Source organism: Dysidea avara, chromosome 4 (assembly GCF_963678975.1).
Source record: "Dysidea avara chromosome 4, odDysAvar1.4, whole genome shotgun sequence".
Lineage (NCBI taxonomy): Eukaryota > Metazoa > Porifera > Demospongiae > Dictyoceratida > Dysideidae > Dysidea > Dysidea avara.
In genome coordinates this window covers 17,218,508-17,236,655 of record NC_089275.1, presented here as the reverse complement: position 1 = coordinate 17,236,655, position 18,148 = coordinate 17,218,508, and the positions used below count along the sequence as shown (strand labels likewise).

The following is an 18,148-nucleotide window of genomic DNA, read 5'->3' as shown; positions in this document are numbered from 1 at the left end:
TACAGGCGATTTGTTTGTAGCTGAACTCTCTACAGGGTGATTTGTTTGTAGCTGAACTCCCTACAAGGTAACTTCTTCTAGCTAATCTTTCTACAGGCGATTTGTTTGCAGCTGAACTCTCTACATGGTAGTTTCATTGTAGCTGAACTCTCTACAATGTGACTTCTTCTAGCTGAACTCTCTACAGGGTGACTTGTTTCTAGCTGATCTCTCTACAGGGTGACTTGTTTCTAGCTGAACTCTCTACAGGTGATTTGTTTGCAGCTGAACTCTCTACATGGTGGTTTCTTTGTAGCTGAACTCTCTACAAGGTAACTTCTTCTAGCTGATCTTTCTACAGGGTGATTTGTTTGTAGTTGAATTCTCTACAAGGTGATTTATTTTGCAGCTGAACTCTCTACAAGGTGACTTCTTCTAGCTGATCTCTCTACAAGATGACTTGTTTCTAACTGAACTCTCTACAGTGTGGTCTGTTCATTGCGGAACTTTCTAATGGGTGATTTGTTTGCAGCTGAAGTCTTTGCATGATCATTTCTTTGTAACTGAAGTCTCTACAAGGTAACTTCTTCCAGTTGATCTCTCTACAGGGCAATTTGTTTGAGCTGAACTCTCTACATGATGGTTTCTTTGTAGCTGAACTCTCTATTAGGTACCTTCTTCTGGCTGATCTGACTACAGGGTGACTTGTTTGTAGCTGAATTTCCTACAGAATAACTTGCAATGTAATATAATTAAGTAAATTATAAATGCAGCTGAATACTTTATTAGAGTGACTGTTCTATTAGAGTATCTCGATCTCGCATTTGTTACACGTAGTTGTCTTTCGAATCATAACTCAGTGGTTTGTAATCCGATTCTTCTGTGCTACTGCAAGGACTTTCTATGATGATTATTCCAGCTACATACTGATTTTCAGCTCGTTGCTGTAAGCGGTTTGCCTGGTAGACACGAAAACTAATAGTTTTTTTATTCATAAAAATCGATCGAGTAATTTTGACACAGGTCGGGCTTTGTGTCATATCTCCATGGTCTTTATCTCGATTCCTTTTAAATGACAAAAAGGCACTCGTACGATGGTTGCTCCATCTACATATCAATTTTCAACTGATTCCTCAAAGGAGTTTACCCTGTAGGCGTGACAGACCTTGGACCTTATTTTACGCAAAAAATCGGTCATAACTCCGTGAATGTTCATCGGATTCCTACCAACGTTGGTACGAAGATCCGCCTTAATGATCCCTTTAAGTGTGCCAAATTTCAGCCCGATCCGAGCACGCATTCGTGTTTTATGGTGAATTTTGCGAAGTGTGCGAAATGAAGAAGTAGAAGAAGAATAAAACGAAGAAATTAAAACGAAATTTTGTTCACTCGTATCTCAGAAATGGCTGGAGCGATTTTCTTCAAATTTGGTGTGTAGACTCCCCTAGCTGGCCGGCACGTCTGTAGCAAATTTGGTTCCAATCGGATAAGGGATCACAGAGCTACATAGGTGTGACAATTGCATTTTCTTTCTTCCTGTTAATATACTCACGGGTGGCACGCGGCTTCTTGGGCCGCACGACACACTACCGTGTGTCTTGATTATGGAATTATCAAATTTTGTAATGGTAATAAACTCCTTTACATTATGTGTCTTTCCATGGAATCTTCTCATGGACACAGGTTATCCATGATGCATCAAATTATATCAATATGAAATAATAACTGTCACTGTTGATTACTTTGTCGCTATAGGATGGATCTACTCCTCTATATTTTGCTGCACAAAATGGTCATACTCAAGTAGTGGAGATGTTGATCAAGACAGAAGCAGATGTCAATGCTGCTAATAAAGTGAGGAAATAATAATTTACATTAATGAAATTGTTATGAATACAGTCTGCTTGTTCCCCTGGTTTTTCCTTAACAAGGTTGTTATGTAGACAAACTGCCAAATATTATTTTTAGTATACCCATGAAGTCTTTTATTTGCCAGTAAAATTACACATTCATTCAAGTAAAACACGCGTTTTTTATTGGAGAAAAGAACACAAATTAAGCTAAAATCAGATGTTGTACATCAAAAGTCCTTGTACTACTGAGATCACATACACACCTTGTGTTTGTGGAATACATTAACAATTGAATGCTGTACTTTGGTATTGAAAAGATGGTAACATGCCACAGTAAGGATTTTCCCACATAGCTGTGTTAGGTGCTTAACAATATTGTTATTATGGAATTGTTAAATTTGGTAATGGTAATAAAGTCCTTTATATTATGTGTCTATCCATGGAATCTTCTCATGAACACAGGTTATCCATGATGCATCAAATTATATCAACATGAAATAATAACTGTCACTGTTGATTACTTTGTCACTATAGGATGGATGTACTGCTCTACGTATTGCTGCAAAAAATGGTCATACTGAAGTAGTGGAGATGTTGATTAAGTCAGAAGCAGATGTCAATGCTGCTGATAAAGTGAGGCAATGATTATTTACATTAATGAACTTATTCTATATATAGTCTTCTTGTACCCCTGGTTTTTCCTTAACAAGGTTGTTATGTAGACAAACTGCCAAATATTATTTTTTAGTATGGCCTTGAAGTCCTTTATTTGCCAGTAAAATTACACATTTATTCAAGTAAAATATGTGCTTTCTTTATTGGAGAAAAGAACACAAATTAAGTAAAATTAGATGTTGCACACCAAAAGTCCTTGTACTAATGAGATCACATACACACCTTTTGTTTGTAGAATACATTAACAATTGAACACTGTACTTTGGTATTGAATAGATGGTAACATGCTATAGTGATTTGCTTGCATGTATCTTAGTTCTCTACAAGGTGATGTCTTCTAGCTTATCTCTGTACAGGATGACTTGTTTCTAGCTGATATTTATACAGGGTGACTTGTTTCTAGCTGAACTCTCTGCAGTGCGATCTGTTTGTTGCTGAGCTCTCTCTTGTTTTTAGCTGATCTCCCTATAGAGTTATAACTTGTTTATATAGCTGAACTCTTTACAGGGTTGTTTTTTGATTGGTTGCTGCACTCTCTGCGTGGTGACTTGTTTGTAGCAAAATTCTCTTCATAGTGGCTTGTTTGTAGCTGAACTCTCTACACGGTTACTTGTTTGTAGCTGATCTCTATAGGGTAACTTTTCATATAGATGAACTCTCTACTGGGTAGTTTCTTTGTAGTTGAACTCTCTACACAGTGGCTTGTTTGTAGCTGAATTCTCTACAGATAGACTTGTTGTAGCTGAACTCTCTACAGGGAAACTTGTTTATAGTTGAATTCTCTTCAGTGTGACTTGTAATGTTCTGAATCTCTACAGCAATGTATTTGTAACTGAACTCTATACAGGTGGCTTGCTTGTAGCTGAATTGTCTATAAGATTACTTGTTTGTAGCTGAACTACCTACAGAATAAATTGCATTGTAATAATTATAATTCTATGATATAAATGTAGTTGAATGCTCTATTAGGGTGACAGTTCTATTAGAGTATCCCATACAAGCAAAAGTGCTCTATATTTTGCAGTTACAGATAGAACACTTTATAGACCCATAGTTCTATATCAGGTAGCTATAGAACTGCCAAGCGTATATGCATGCTAACAGCCTGCTTTGAGTGAGTGATCTCTCACTCTTGGCCAGAACAAACCGATCGACCAAGCCAGTCTAGGCTGATAGCCTGTACTGCACTGGCTGCTCAGTCAGCCTGACCAGTAAGAGAAGAACCACTGGATTTAATTTATAGACATGCTTGAAAAGTTCAATGATGGTCAGCAGCAGTAAACATTATTGCTACGTTTTCTTTACATTAACGGACAAGTCTTAGGACTATCATGGAAATATGCTTATTACAGTACCACAATCGAAAACGTTTAGTCATTGAGAAGATAGACTAGACTCACAAAACAACTAATGCAGGTGCAGTACAGTGTAACCCAGGTGGAACACAGGCACAATGCCTAATCTAACTGATGATAACACTACTCTGTGAGTTTCTAATTGTTTCATGTGTCTTATGTCTATCTCAAGTAGACATTTCTCTATACCAGAAAAAGCAATGCCTTCGCTCATGCTGTATGTGAAATATAGCACTTGTAGGCAGTACTTTATCACACACACATATATATAAAATTTATAAATCTGCTTTCAATCTTCATTATGATTATCTAATCCAAAACAGCCAAGCTGTAAAAAAAGAGTGCGGCCCTCAGAAAGGCTATGGTGAAAAAAGATGTGAAATCCAAGGTGGCGGTCAAGAAACGGCTGTGATGATAGGTTAATGGTAAAAATTTTAATAATGACAATTCAGGTGAAGTTTGGTGACGCTTGGTCTTGGCACAAAATTCACTTGAATTGTTGTTATTAAAATTTTTTACCATTAACCTACCATCACAGCCATTTCTTGGCCGCCACCTTGGATTTCACATCTTTTTTCACCATAGCCTTTCTGGGGCCGCACTCTTTTTTTACAGCTTGGCTGTTTTGGATTAAATTTCACTTCTTTTTGTATTTGTATACCCCAAAGCCGGCCTATGGCCAGCTTTGGGGCTTTTTAAACTTATCTTTTTTTCTTTTCCACAGGAAGAAGAAAAGATGAAGGAGATGAATACTTTAAATATTTCTGATTTTATCAATAAATGTACAAATTATATATATATAATACATATATTTATTATAGAATTCTACATAGCACATAGTTTCTTTGCAACTGAACACTCTACAAGGTGAGTCCTTCTAGCTGATCTCTCTACAGAGTAAACTGTTTGTGACTGAACTATTTACAAGGTAACTGCTTCTAGCTGTTCTCTCTACAGAATGATTTATTTGTAGCTGAACTCCCTACAAGGTAACTTCTTCTAGCTTATGTCTCTACAGGGTCACTAGTTAGTAGCTGATCTCTCTACAAGGTGAGTTCTTCTAGCTGATCTTTCTACAGGGTAATTTGTTTGTAGCTGAACTCTCTACAAGTGATTTTATTGCAGCTGAACTCTCTACATGATGGTTTCTTTGTACCTGAACTCTGTACAGGGTAATTTCTTCTAGCTGATCCCTGTACAGGGCGATTTGTTTGTAGCTGAACTACGTAGTTGAACTCCGTACAAGGTAACTTCTTCTAGCTGATATCAAGACACACAGTAGTGTGTCGTGCGGCCCAAGAAGCCGGCGCGTAACACCCGTGAGTATATTGACAGGAAGAAAGAAAACGCAATTTTCGCACCTCCGTAGCTCTTTGCTTCCTTGATGAAACAAGACGATGTTTGCTGTGGACATGCCCTCCAACTGCAGCACTCCATAGTCCAAATTTGAGCGAAATCGCTTTGCGCGTTCCCGAGATATGCGACTTCAAAAATTGGCTCAGTTTCTTGGTTTTTTTTTCTTTTTCCTTTTCTTTTTCTTGTCGCACATTTACAAAAACTGCTATAAAACGCGAACGCGTTATCCGATTGCCTTGAAATTTGGCACACAGAAGGGGAATATAAAGGCGCATCACGGTACCAACTTTGGCTGGAATACGATAAACAGGCAAAGAGTTATGAGCGAATATTCACGAAAAATAACACCAATATGTTGTCACGCCTACAGGATAAACCGCATATGGGAAAAAGCTGAAAATCGGCGGGTGAATAGGTTAACTATTGAACCTCAAACCTTTTGTGGTTTGAAAGAAATCGAGCTAAAAACCAGGAAGATACAACGAAAAAACCAACAGTGTGTAACAATTATGCAATCGAGATCAGCTAATAAAAACACAACTGCTTGCCACGCCTACCAGATAAACCGCTTGGGGTAATGCTTTGAAAATCGTTGTACAGATGGAGTAATCATCTTAGAAAGGCTCATCAATGGTGTAGAAGAATCAGACTTAAAGCCACGGAGTTATAACACGAAATCCAACTTGGTGCGGCAAGTGCGAGATCGAGATACTCTAATAGAGCAGTCATCCTAATAGAGCAGTCACCCTGAAGAGAATTCAAGAGATCAGCTAGAAATAAGAAACCTGTATAGAGATCAGCTACACACAAGTCACCCTGTAGAGAGATCAGCTAGAAGAAGTTACCTTGTAGAGAGTTCATGCGACTATGGAAAGAGATAGTTAAGCTAGAAAAAATCACCTTGTAGAGTTCAGCTACAAAGAAACCACCATGTAGAGAGTTCAGCTACAAACAAATCGCCCTGTGGAGAGATCAATAGAAGAAGTTACCTTGCAGAGAGTTCAGCTACAAAGAAACCATCATGTAGATAGTTCAGCTACAAACAAATCTCCCTGTAGAGAGATTAGCTAGAAGGAGTTACCTTGTAGAGAGTTCAGCTACAAAGAAACCATCATGTAGAGAGTTCAGCTACAAACTAATCTCCCTGTAGAGAGATCAGCTAGAATAAGTTACCTTGTAGAGAGTTCAGCTTCAAACAAACCACCCTGTAGAAAGATCAGCTAGAAGAGGTCACCTTGTAGAGAGTTCAGTTACAAAAAAACCACCATGTAGAGAGCTAAGCTACAAACTAGTGACCTTGTAGAGACATCAGCTAGAAGAAGTTACCTTGTAGAGAGTTCAGCTACAAAGAAACCATTCTTTAAAGAGCTCAGCTGCAAACAAATCACCTGTAAAGAATTCAGCTACAAATAAATCACCCTGTAGAAAGATGAGCTAGGAAAAGTTACCTTGTAGAGAGTTCAGTTACAAAGAAACCACTATGTAGAGAATTCAGCTACAAACTAGTGACCCTGTAAAGACATCAGCTAGAAGAAGTTACCTTGAGAGAGTTCAGCTACAAAGAAACCATTATTTAAAGAGCTCAGCTGCAAGCAAATCACCTATACAGAATTCAGCTACAAACAAATCACCATGTAGAGAGATCTGCTAGAAGAAGTTAACTTGTAGAGAGTTCAGCTACAAAGAAATCATCATTTAGAGAGTTCAGCTTCAAACAAATCACCCGTAGAGAGTTCAGCTACAAACAAATCTCCCTGTAGAGAGATCAACTAGAAGAAGTTACCTTGTAGATCGTTCAGCTACAAACAAATCACCCTGTAGAGAGATCAGCTAGAAGAAGTTACGTAGTAGAGAGTTTAGCTACAAAGAAACCACCATGTAGAGAGTTCAGCTGCAAAGAAATCACCCTGTATAAAATTCTGCCACAAACAAATTGCCCTGTAGAAAGATCAGTTAGAAGAAGTTACCTTTTAGAGAGTTCAGCTACAAAGAAACCATTCTGTAAAGAGCTCAGCTGCAAACAAATCACCTGTATAGAATTCAGCTACAAACAAATCACCCTGTAGAGAGATCAGCTAGAAGAAGTTAACTTGTAGAGAGTTCAGCTACAAAGAAACCATCATTTAGAAAGTTCAGATTCAAACAAATCACCTGTAGAGAGTTCAGCTACAAACAAATCTCCCTGTAGAGAGATCAGCTAGAAGAAGTTACCTTGTAGAGAGTGAAGCTACAAACAAATCACTCTATTGAAAGATCAGCTAGAAGAAGTCACCTTGTAGAAAGTTCAGTTACAAAGAAACCACCATGTAGAGAGTTCAGCTACAAACTAGCCACCTTGTAGAGACATCAACTAGAAAAGTTACTTGTAGAGAGTTCAGCTACAAAGAAACCATTCTGTAAAGAGCTCAGCTGCAAACAAATCACCTGTACAGAATTCAGCTACAAACAAATCACCCTGTAGAGATATCAGCTAGAAGAAATTACTTTGTAGAGAGTTCAGCTACAAAGAAACCACCATGTAGAGAGTTCAGCTAATCACCCTGTAGAAAATACAGGCACAAACAAATTGCTCTGTAGAAAGATCAGTTAGAAGAAGTTACCTTTTAGAGAGCTCAGTTACAAAGAAACCACCCTGTAGAGAGATCAGCTAGAAGAAGTTACCTTGTAGATTGTTCAGCTACAAACAAATCACCCTGTAGAGAGATCAGCTAGAAGAAGTTACCTTGTAGAGAGTTCAGCTACAAAGAAACCACCATGTAGAGAGTTCAGCTGCAAAGAAATCACCCTGTATAAAATTCTGCCACAAACAAATTGCCCTGTAGAAAGATCAGTTAGAAGAAGTTACCTTGTAGAGAGTTCAGCTACAAAGAATCCATTTTGTAAAGAGCTCAGCTGCAAACAAATCACCTGTACAGAATTCAGCTACGAACAAATCACCCTGTAGAGACATCAGCTAGAAGAAATTACCTTGTAGATAGTTCAGCTACAAACAAATCTCCCTGTAGAGAGATCAGCTAGAAGAAATTACCTTGTAGAGAGTTCAGCTACAAAGAAACTACCATGTTGAGAGTTCAGCTGCAAAGAAGTCACCCTGTAGAAAATTCTGCCACAAACAAATTGCCCTGTAGAAAGATCAGTTAGAAGAAGTTACCTATTAGAGAGCTCAGCTACAAAGAAACCATTCTGTAAAGAGCTCAGCTGCAAACAAATCACCTGTACAGAATTCAGCTACAAACAAATCACCCTGTAGAGAGATCAGCTAGAAGAAGTTAACTTGTAGAGAGTTCAGCTACAAAGAAATCATCATTTAGAAAGTTCAGCTTCAAACAGATTACCTGTAGAGAGTTCAGCTACAAACAAATCTCCCTGTAGAGGGATCAGCTAGAAGAAGTTACCTTGTAGAGAGTTAAGCTACAAACAAATCACCCTATTGAAAGATCAGCTAGAAGAAGTCACCTTGTAGAAAGTTCAGTTACAAAGAAACTACCATGTAGAGGGTTCAGCTACAAACTAGCCACCTTGTAGAGACTTCAGCTAGAAAAGTTACCTTGTAGAGAGTTCAACTACAAAGAAACCATTCTGTAAAGAGCTCAGCTGCAAACAAATTACCTGTACAGAATTCAGCTACCAACAAATCACCCTGTAGAGAGATCAGCTAGAAGAAGTTACCTTGTAGATAGTTCAGCTACAAACAAATTTCCCTGTAGAGAGATCAGCTAGAAGAAATTACCTTGTAGAGAGTTCAGCTACAAAGAAACCATCATGTGGAGAGGTCAGCTGCAAAGAAATCACCACTGCCCAAATTTCAAGGCAATAGCTCTTTCCAATCTGAAGTTATCAATTGTCAAAGTTGGCAAATTGGATGTGTGTGGAAGGCCCCTTTTTGCAAATCCAGTCACATATGTATTGTATATATATAATTTGTACATTTACTGATAAAATATTTAAAGTACATCTACACTGTTAAAAATGAAGTGCTATGATAGCACCTAAAAATGCTATGGTAGCACCTAAAAGGGCTAAAATTCGACTGTTTCAGTAAAAAAATAGCACCTAGAGGTGCTACCATAGCACTTCATTTTTAACAGTGTACTTGATCTTTTCTTCTTCCTGTAGTAAAGAAAAAAAAACATAGGTTAAAAAAGTCCCAAAGCTGGCCATAGGCCGGCTTTGGGGTATACAAATACAAAAAGAAATGAAATCTAATCCAAAACAGCCAAGCTGTAAAAAAAGTGTGCGGCCCTCAGAAATGCTATGGTGAAAAAAGATGTGAAATCCAAGGTGGCGGCCAAGAAATGGCTGTGATGGTAGGTTAATGGTAATAATTTTAATAAAGACAATTCAGGTGAAGTTTTGTGCCGCTTCACAAAATTTACCTGAATTGTCATTATTAAAATTTTTACCATTAACCTACCATCACAGCCATTTCTTGGCCGCCACCTTGGATTTCACATCTTTTTTCACCATAGCATTTCTGAAGGCCGCACACGTTTTTTACAGCTTGGCTGTTTTGGATTAGATCTCTATATGGTGAATTGTTTGTAGCTTATCTCTATACAAGTTACTAGTTTCTAGCTGATCTTTTGAATTCTTTTCAGGATGACTGCTCTATTAGGGTGACTGCTCTATTAAATTATTTTGATCTCACACTTGCTACACCAAGTTTGATTTCATGTTATAACTCTGTGGCTTTAAGTCTGATTTTTCAACACGATTTAAGATCCTTTCTGTGATGATTACTCCATCTGTACAGTGAATTTCAAAGCATTACCCCAAGCAGTTTTTCTGGTGGGCATGGAAAGTACTCATTTTTATATTAGTTAATCTTGATTGCATAATTGTTACACTCTGTTGGTTTTTTCATTGCATCTTCCTGGTTTTTGGCTCGATTTCTTTCAAACCACAAAAGGTTTGAGGTTCAATAGTTAACCTATTCACCCACTGATTTTCAGCTTCTTCTCGTAAGTGGTTTAATCTGTAGGCGTGACAACATATTGGTGTTATTGTTTGTGAATAATCGCTAATAACTCTTTGCCTGTTTATTGTGTTCCAGCCAAAGTTGGTACAGAGATGCACCTTTATACCCCCTTTCTGTGTACCAAATTTCAAGGCAATCGGATATAGAGTTCGAATTTTATAGCATTTTTTGTAAGTGTACAAAAAGAGGAAGTAAAATAAGAAGAAAAAAATGAAGAAACTAAGCCAATTTGTGAAGTCGCATATCTCGGGAGTACTTGAAGTAATTTCGCTCAAATTTGCAATGTGGCGTACTGAAATTAGAGGAAGTGTCCACAGCAAAAATTGTCTTGTTTCATCAAGGCAGCACAGAGCTACGGAGGTGCAAAAATTGCGTTTTCTTTCTTCCTGTCAATATACTCACAGGTGTTGCGTGCTGGCTTCTTGGGCCGCATGACACACTACCATGTGTCTTGATGATTATAATTAAATCCTATTCTTCTTCCTGTGGCAAAGAAAATAAATAGGTAAAAAAGCTCCAAAGCCAGCCTATTGGGGTATACAATACAGATGCAAAAAGAAGTGATATCTAATCCAAAACAGCCAAGCTATAAAAAAGGGTGCGGCCCCCAAAAAGGCTATGGTGAAAAATATATGAAATTCAGGTGGTGGACAAGAAATGGCTGTGATATTTTAATAATGACAATTCAGGTGATTGGGTACTAAACAACATGGTTGGTTTGAATTAGATTATAAATTACATGTACTAAATAATATTGCCTAAATGTACATGTAGCTAAACGAATCAATTAAATCTTCTTTCTCATAATGATCTTCTCTCTGTAGTAAAGAAAAAACACAAGTAAAAATACCTAAAGCTGGCCATAGGCTGGCTTTAGGTATTTAATTACAGAAATAAGTGATATCTAATCAAAAAAACATCCAAGCTATAAATCATGATGTAGCCTCCAAAAACTCCAGAGTGATTAAAGATGTGAAATCAAATAATGTGGCAGCCAAGAAATGGCTGTGATGGTAGATTAATAGCCAAATTTTAATAACAACAATTTAGGTGAATGTGCATTGCTTCCTCACTAGGATTCGGCACCAAATTCATCTGAATTGTCGTTATTAAAAATTTTGCCATTAACCTACCATCACAGCCATTTCTTGCACCTTTGATTTCACATCTTTTCTCAACCTGGCTTTTTTGAAGGCTGCACCCTTTTTTACAGCTCGGCAGATTTATTATTATTTTTTGATTTGATTAGTGTATCTTGATTGCACACTTGTTACACCTAGATGACTTTCGTAGTGTAATTCAGCGGTTTATTATCTGATTCCTTATACACTACTGTACTGAAAGACAGTTCCAATCTTCCTCTCCACCTATTTTCAGTTGATTCCTTTAGTTAGTAGGCATGGTAAGTAAATACCTTTTTATTAACAAAACTTGATCATGTTCTTTTTACACATGGTTGGCCTTTCTGTTATATTAACTCCATAACTGTTAGTGCAATTTCTTTCAAACTACAAAAGGTTTGTACTACAATGGTTACTCCGTGTACATGCCAATTTTCAAGTCATTCCTTCAAGCAATTTACTCTGTGACTGTGACAAAAAATTGCTATTGTATGTTTTAGAAAATTGGCCTTGGTTTTTATCTGATGTGTACAAAATTTGGACCATGGATGTGCAGCTTTGCATTCTTACTGCCCTCCAAATTTGAAGAAAATTGACTAAAGCATGTGTGAGTTATAGTGCTTTTTCTAAGTGTTGCGAATAGAAGAATAAGAATAAGGAGAAGACAAAATACCAAGAGACTAAGATTAAGTTTGAAGATGCATATATCAGTGATGGCTAGGTAAATTCACCTCAAATTTGAAACAATCAAGTTCTCCACTCTGAGGGAGTTTCCACAGCAAAAATTGTTGATTTCAGGTCAGGACTATCGAGCTACAGATATGTAAAAACAGAGTTTTCTTGGTTCCTGTAAAATACACACTTGTGTGTCCCTGATCCACACTGGCTGTACTTGGTCACGCAACACATTGTCATGTGTCTTGATTTTCTAATGTTTCAACCTGCATAGAAATTGCTAACTATATATCATTCTTCATGTCATGTGTCTTGTAAACTGTGCATACATATACTGTACAAAGGCAGATGTTTAATAGTTAAGTCATCAAACAGTACAGTAGTACTTTTCAGTAGGTTTGTTTCCTAAAATGTATGGTGCTTACCAAAAATGCTGTCATTAAACACCAGCATAAATATATCATATGCAATGAAATCACCTTCATTGAACTGTCTAACATTAAACCCAGCATTAAAAACAAGAAAACATTTACAGAAGGTAAAATTTAAATACCAAAATCCAATTTTTGTGACCTGGCTAGCAGGTATTTGGGTAGGTGAGCAAGTCAAAATACCTCTAGCCAAACCATCTCAGGTACAAAACATGTATGGAAAAATTGGATATATGTCGGATGTATCAACTATCAACTGTCCCAACCACCTCAGTTACAGAAGATGTATGGAGAAATCATTAAGAGAAGCTGGACTAGCAACATGCAGCCAGCAGATGTAAAGCAAATATTCTTCCCTATCCTGTGAGAAAGCAATCATCCACCATACAAATTCAAGTAGCATACGACTGCAGTTGTAAGTAGATCCACTGGGTCTGAATGACAATTTTGTATAAGGACTACATTATATGAAGTGATGCTTTGATGCAGGAATTTTTAAGCTCAGGAAATGATGAAGATAGTGCAGAGGTCATTCATTGGATAAATGATAAACTGTATTATAATGTAGTGATATGGCAGGCAGGCAGGCAGGCAGGCAGGCAGGCAGGCAGGCAGGCAGGCAGGCAGGCAGGCAGGCAGGCAGGCAGGCAGGCAGGCAGGCAGGCAGGCAGGCAGGCAGGCAGGCAGGCAGGCAGGCAGGCAGGCAGGCAGGCAGGCAGGCAGGCAGGCAGGCAGGCAGGCAGGCAGGCAGGCAGGCAGGCAGGCAGGCAGGCAGGCAGGCAGGCAGGCAGGCAGGCAGGCAGGCAGGCAGGCAGGCAGGCAGGCAGGCAGGCAGGCAGGCAGGCAGGCAGGCAGGCAGGCAGGCAGGCAGGCAGGCAGGCAGGCAGGCAGGCAGGCAGGCAGGCAGGCAGGCAGGCAGGCAGGCAGGCAGGCAGGCAGGCAGGCAGGCAGGCAGGCAGGCAGGCAGGCAGGCAGGCAGGCAGGCAGGCAGGCAGGCAGGCAGGCAGGCAGGCAGGCAGGCAGGCAGGCAGGCAGGCAGGCAGGCAGGCAGGCAGGCAGGCAGGCAGGCAGGCAGGCAGGCAGGCAGGCAGGCAGGCAGGCAGGCAGGCAGGCAGGCACGCAGGGAGGCATGCAGGCAGGCAGGCAGGCAGGCAGGCAGGCAGGCAGGCAGGCAGGCAGGCAGGCAGGCAGGCAGGCAGGCAGGCAGGCAGGCAGGCAAATGCGATGTCAAACAGCGAAAAAATCAAGTACGTAGTCTGAGCTGTTATCGAGTTACACTTATCTGAAGGTACTAGTCAGTCAAACAGTCAGTAGAAAATTATGTTTAAAAAATAATTTTTAAAATTCCGTATACGTCGCAACTTATTGGAAGGCAGGCAGGCAGGCAGGCAGGCAGGCAGGCAGGCAGGCAGGCAGGCAGGCAGGCAGGCAGGCAGGCAGGCAGGCAGGCAGGCAGGCAGGCAGGCAGGCAGGCAGGCAGGCAGGCAGGCAGGCAGGCAGGCAGGCAGGCAGGCAGGCAGGCAGGCAGGCAGGCAGGCAGGCAGGCAGGCAGGCAGGCAGGCAGGCAGGCAGGCAGGCAGGCAAATGCGATGTCAAACAGCGAAAAAATCAAGTACGTAGTCTGAGCTGTTATCGAGTTACACTTATCTGAAGGTACTAGTCAGTCAAACAGTCAGTAGAAAATTATGTTTAAAAAATAATTTTTAAAATTCCGTATACGTCGCAACTTATTGGAAGCATTTCGGATCAATCTGACAGCTTGTTTGGTTTTTTTTTATCTCACCAATACTGCCTCATTGTCATCAGGGAAAATTTAGTCTGGTTTTTGGATATTGTTCATTCATGGGTCACACCTACTCCTTTTTGGTCCCTACTATACAGTACTGTATGATGCTGACTTTAACAAATTTTCAAATTCAAGAGTACCAAAACTCAAATAATAGTCTTGCTACCTCACTGCCTCACTGACCACAGTTGCAAGGCTAGAGGCCAAACTAAGCAGCACATGGCCACCATTTTAGACCACAATAGCAAACTCACTGGTGGAATGTGCCTTTTGAAGTTCCTATGAGTGTAGGCACTCTGTGCTTTGTCTTTTCTTTAATCTTCAATCAGGCTGCTAGTCTTCTACTTCATCCAACAAAACCATATTGAGACATTAATTTTCTGTATCAAAACTTTTTTCAGCAACATATGTGACCAGGCCTGCTAAAACAGAGCATGTGGGCACATAGGCGGATCTAGGAGACACTGTCAGGGGGGCCAAGGGGGGGCAAGAAGTTTTAGTGCACAACAGTGTTTATTCTACTATGAGCTATGGGGAAATTCTAGAACACAAGTTATATTCATTTGCATAACCTTATTCAGCATATAGCTGGATGAACGATGGACATACAGTTTGTAAAACTGTAGTTGGAGAAAATTTTAAAAATCAGACCTCCCAGGTTTGAATTTCAGAGCATTTTTGATAATGCTTAGCTTAAAAGTGTATGATTTGCAATGCGTACAAAGATTGGTTAGCCTATCTGAGATAACTTGTTTGATGGTAAAGTGTATACCAAATCAAAATAAGGAGTAGCTAGCATTGTTACGATTTGTAAAATTTGTAAATTGATGACATCAGAATTGCGACTATTCTATTAGAGTAGTGACTGCTCTATTAGAGTATCTCGATCCTTGCACAAAATTCAAATTTATTTGCCTCACTTTCTTTACAGTGTACAGTTTAACTATAAATGTTAGGCACATTTATAAGCGTTGTCTTCTATTTGCCAATTGGCTTTCTATACTTCTAAATGCAGTGTGAATGCATGATTCTAGTTTCTGGTATACATATGGTACTGTAGGTCCAAGGGGGGCCAGAGAAGGGCCAGGGGGGGGCACAGCACCCCTTGGCCCCCCCTCAGATCCGCCTATGTGTGGGCACACAAAATTTGCCTACTGTTTTTTCAAACTTTTATCATTCGTACCTTTTTATGACATTACACATTGACCATGCAATTTTCAGCCCTTATTCAACAATTAATTGGCATTATAATGCAATTTAAAGAATGCAAGTAGAGAGTAGCAGTGCTGAGATATAATCTGTTAGGTAATGGGGTGTAGTTTGTGCCTACCAGTCCTGTTTTCGCAGGCCTGGTCACATATGTGACCCAGTCTGTGAAAACCGGTCTTATCGCCCATGTCAGCAGATTCAAATTTTCACCCAGGACACAAAGCTACATGAATAAACTATCTAATTCCACTATCAAAATCATCTAGACTTGAGTGGTCTGATTTTGCTGGCTGCTTTTCCCAAGCCCAGTGGCGATCCGCAAGTGTGGTGTGGGACCTTAATGGAGCTCTGGTCAGCCTGGGAATGACTGTATGTGGCTGTACAGCTCTGTGGTGTTGAATAAGTACCTCTGCTGTGAATTTCCTTACATTTTATCCAGTTTTGAGACCTCAATGGCCCAAAACTTGGCATAATTCATCCCTTGGCCTTCCTTTTCAATTTTTGAACACCATCTTTCCCACCTTCCAGGGCTCTGCCTCCCACCAAATTTGCAGCTCGCCTGATACAGTCAACCTCGGTTTAAAAACTATCTAAAATGGTGGGAAACTTAGTTGTTGGCTACTTGCACAGTGGATACTCTGGAAGGCAAGGAATCTGTGTAAAATGTGTGAAAATTTGGTACACTTAGCTTCAACCATTGGCGAGCTACAACACGCTAAATACTTAAAACCGGCGTTTCTAGATACTTTTAAATAGGTGATAAGCCCGGTTTTCCCAGACTGGGTCACATATATAGATGCCACAGAATTGTTTTAGAGCTGGATTTCAGAAACTCTTCAGTCCTGGTGCTATACTAGCTAGATATCTGCAAGTTCGCCATTGAGATTCCATTAGCAATAGGTTCACGACCACGCCCATCAATTAAAGATCTAAGTGAACTAATAATGATGGAGTATGGGGACCACACCTCTTTACAATCTAGCTGTTTAGTTAACAGTAAACAAGATGATTTCACCCCTTGTTGGTCTAGCTAGCTGCACCCCTCTTGGCTGACTCGAGATATACTCTAATACAACAGTCACTCTAATACAACAGTCATTATTATTATTAATTTTAACACTTTAGAATGGCCAGTATTAAAGGTCTGGCAGCAACATATGCTACAGCATTAGGATTATCTAACCTAATTTCAAGGACTTAGACTTAATGATTTATAGTTTAAAAGGTGTAACAGAAAATGGGCTAAAGTAAGGAAAAAACCCTCCAACCCTAGGATTCAAACTGCAGGTCATCCAATGTCTAGTCAGGACCATACTCAGTCTACCTCCAGGAGTCATGTATGTTATTCCATTCGAACAGTTGCAAGTTACATTGTAGCTAGCAGCAAAAAACTTATCAAACTAGTGTTTTAAAAATTGTTAATTTAAAAATGAAGTTGGGATCTATACAATAAATTTAGTGAAACAAAAGATGTATTACAGCTAAGCTCAATGGGGAAATCCCTACTTTGGCGCATTAGATATAACAAATATTTTGCTCAATGCCAAAGTAGGAACTTTCCTACTGAGCTGTACCATAATGCCATCGATCATCTCTTGTTTCACTACTTTCTATTGTATAAATCCCTACTTCATTTTTAAATTAGCAATTTATAAAGTACTAGTTGAATAGATGGTAACACACCATAGTAGAAATTTTCCCATGGCATAACCGTGTTAAGTCCTTAGCAATATGGCTATTATGGAATTATTAAATTTTGTAATGGTAATAAATTCCTTTATAATATATGTGTTTTTATGGAATCTTCTCATGTACAAAGATTATCCATGATGTATCAAATTATACCACTGTGAAATAATAACTGTCACTGTTGATTACTTTGTCACTATAGGATGGACATACTCCTTTATATGCTGCTGCATATAATGGTCATTCTCAAGTAGTGGAGATGTTGATCAAGTCAGAAGCAGATGTCAATGCTGCTGATAAAGTGAGACAACAATTATTTACATTAATGAAATTATTATGTATGTAGTTCACTTGAATCCCTGGCTTTTCCTTAACAAGGTTGTTATGTAGACAAACTGCCAAATATTATTTTTAGTATAGCCATGAAGTCCTTTATTTGCCAGTAAAATTGCAATTTCATTCAAGTTAACTATGTGCTTTCTTTATTGGAGAAAAGAACACAAATTAAGCTAAAATTAGATGTTGTAAACCAAAAGTCCTTGTACTACTGAAATCACATACACACCTTGTGTTTGTAGAATATATTAACAATTGAATGCTGTACTTTGGTATTGAATATATGGTAACATACCACAGTAGGGATTTTCCCATGGCATAACCATGTTAAGTCCTTAGCAATATGGTTATTATGGAATTATTAAATTTCGTAATGGTAATAAATTCCTTTATAATATGTGTCTTTCAATGGAATCTTCTCATGAGCACAGGTTATCCATGATGCATCAAATTATATCAATATGAAATAATAACTGTCACTGTTGATTACTTTGTCACTATAGGATGGAGATACTCCTCTATATACTGCTGCATATAATGGTCATACTCAAGTAGTGGAGATGTTGATCAAGTCAGAAGCAGATGTCAATGCTGCTAAAAATGTGAGGCAATAATAATGTACATTAATGAAAATATTATGTAAAATAGTCTGCTTGTACCCCTGGCTTTTCCTTAGCAAGGTTGTTATGTAAACAAACTGCCACA

The 18,148-nt window shown here is 39.0% G+C and overlaps 1 protein-coding gene across 1 annotated transcript in view; it reads left to right on the top strand.

Annotated features, from left to right (window-relative positions):
* The window catches only part of LOC136253606 (ankyrin repeat, PH and SEC7 domain containing protein secG-like), a 46,597-nt gene that overhangs the window by 5,595 nt on the left and 22,854 nt on the right, over positions 1-18,148 (top strand). The window contains exons 3-6 of the mRNA XM_066046272.1: positions 1,735-1,833; positions 2,367-2,465; positions 17,310-17,408; positions 17,947-18,045. Coding sequence (XP_065902344.1) covers positions 1,735-1,833; positions 2,367-2,465; positions 17,310-17,408; positions 17,947-18,045 — 396 coding nt within the window. The remainder of the gene's footprint in view (positions 1-1,734; positions 1,834-2,366; positions 2,466-17,309; positions 17,409-17,946; positions 18,046-18,148) is intronic.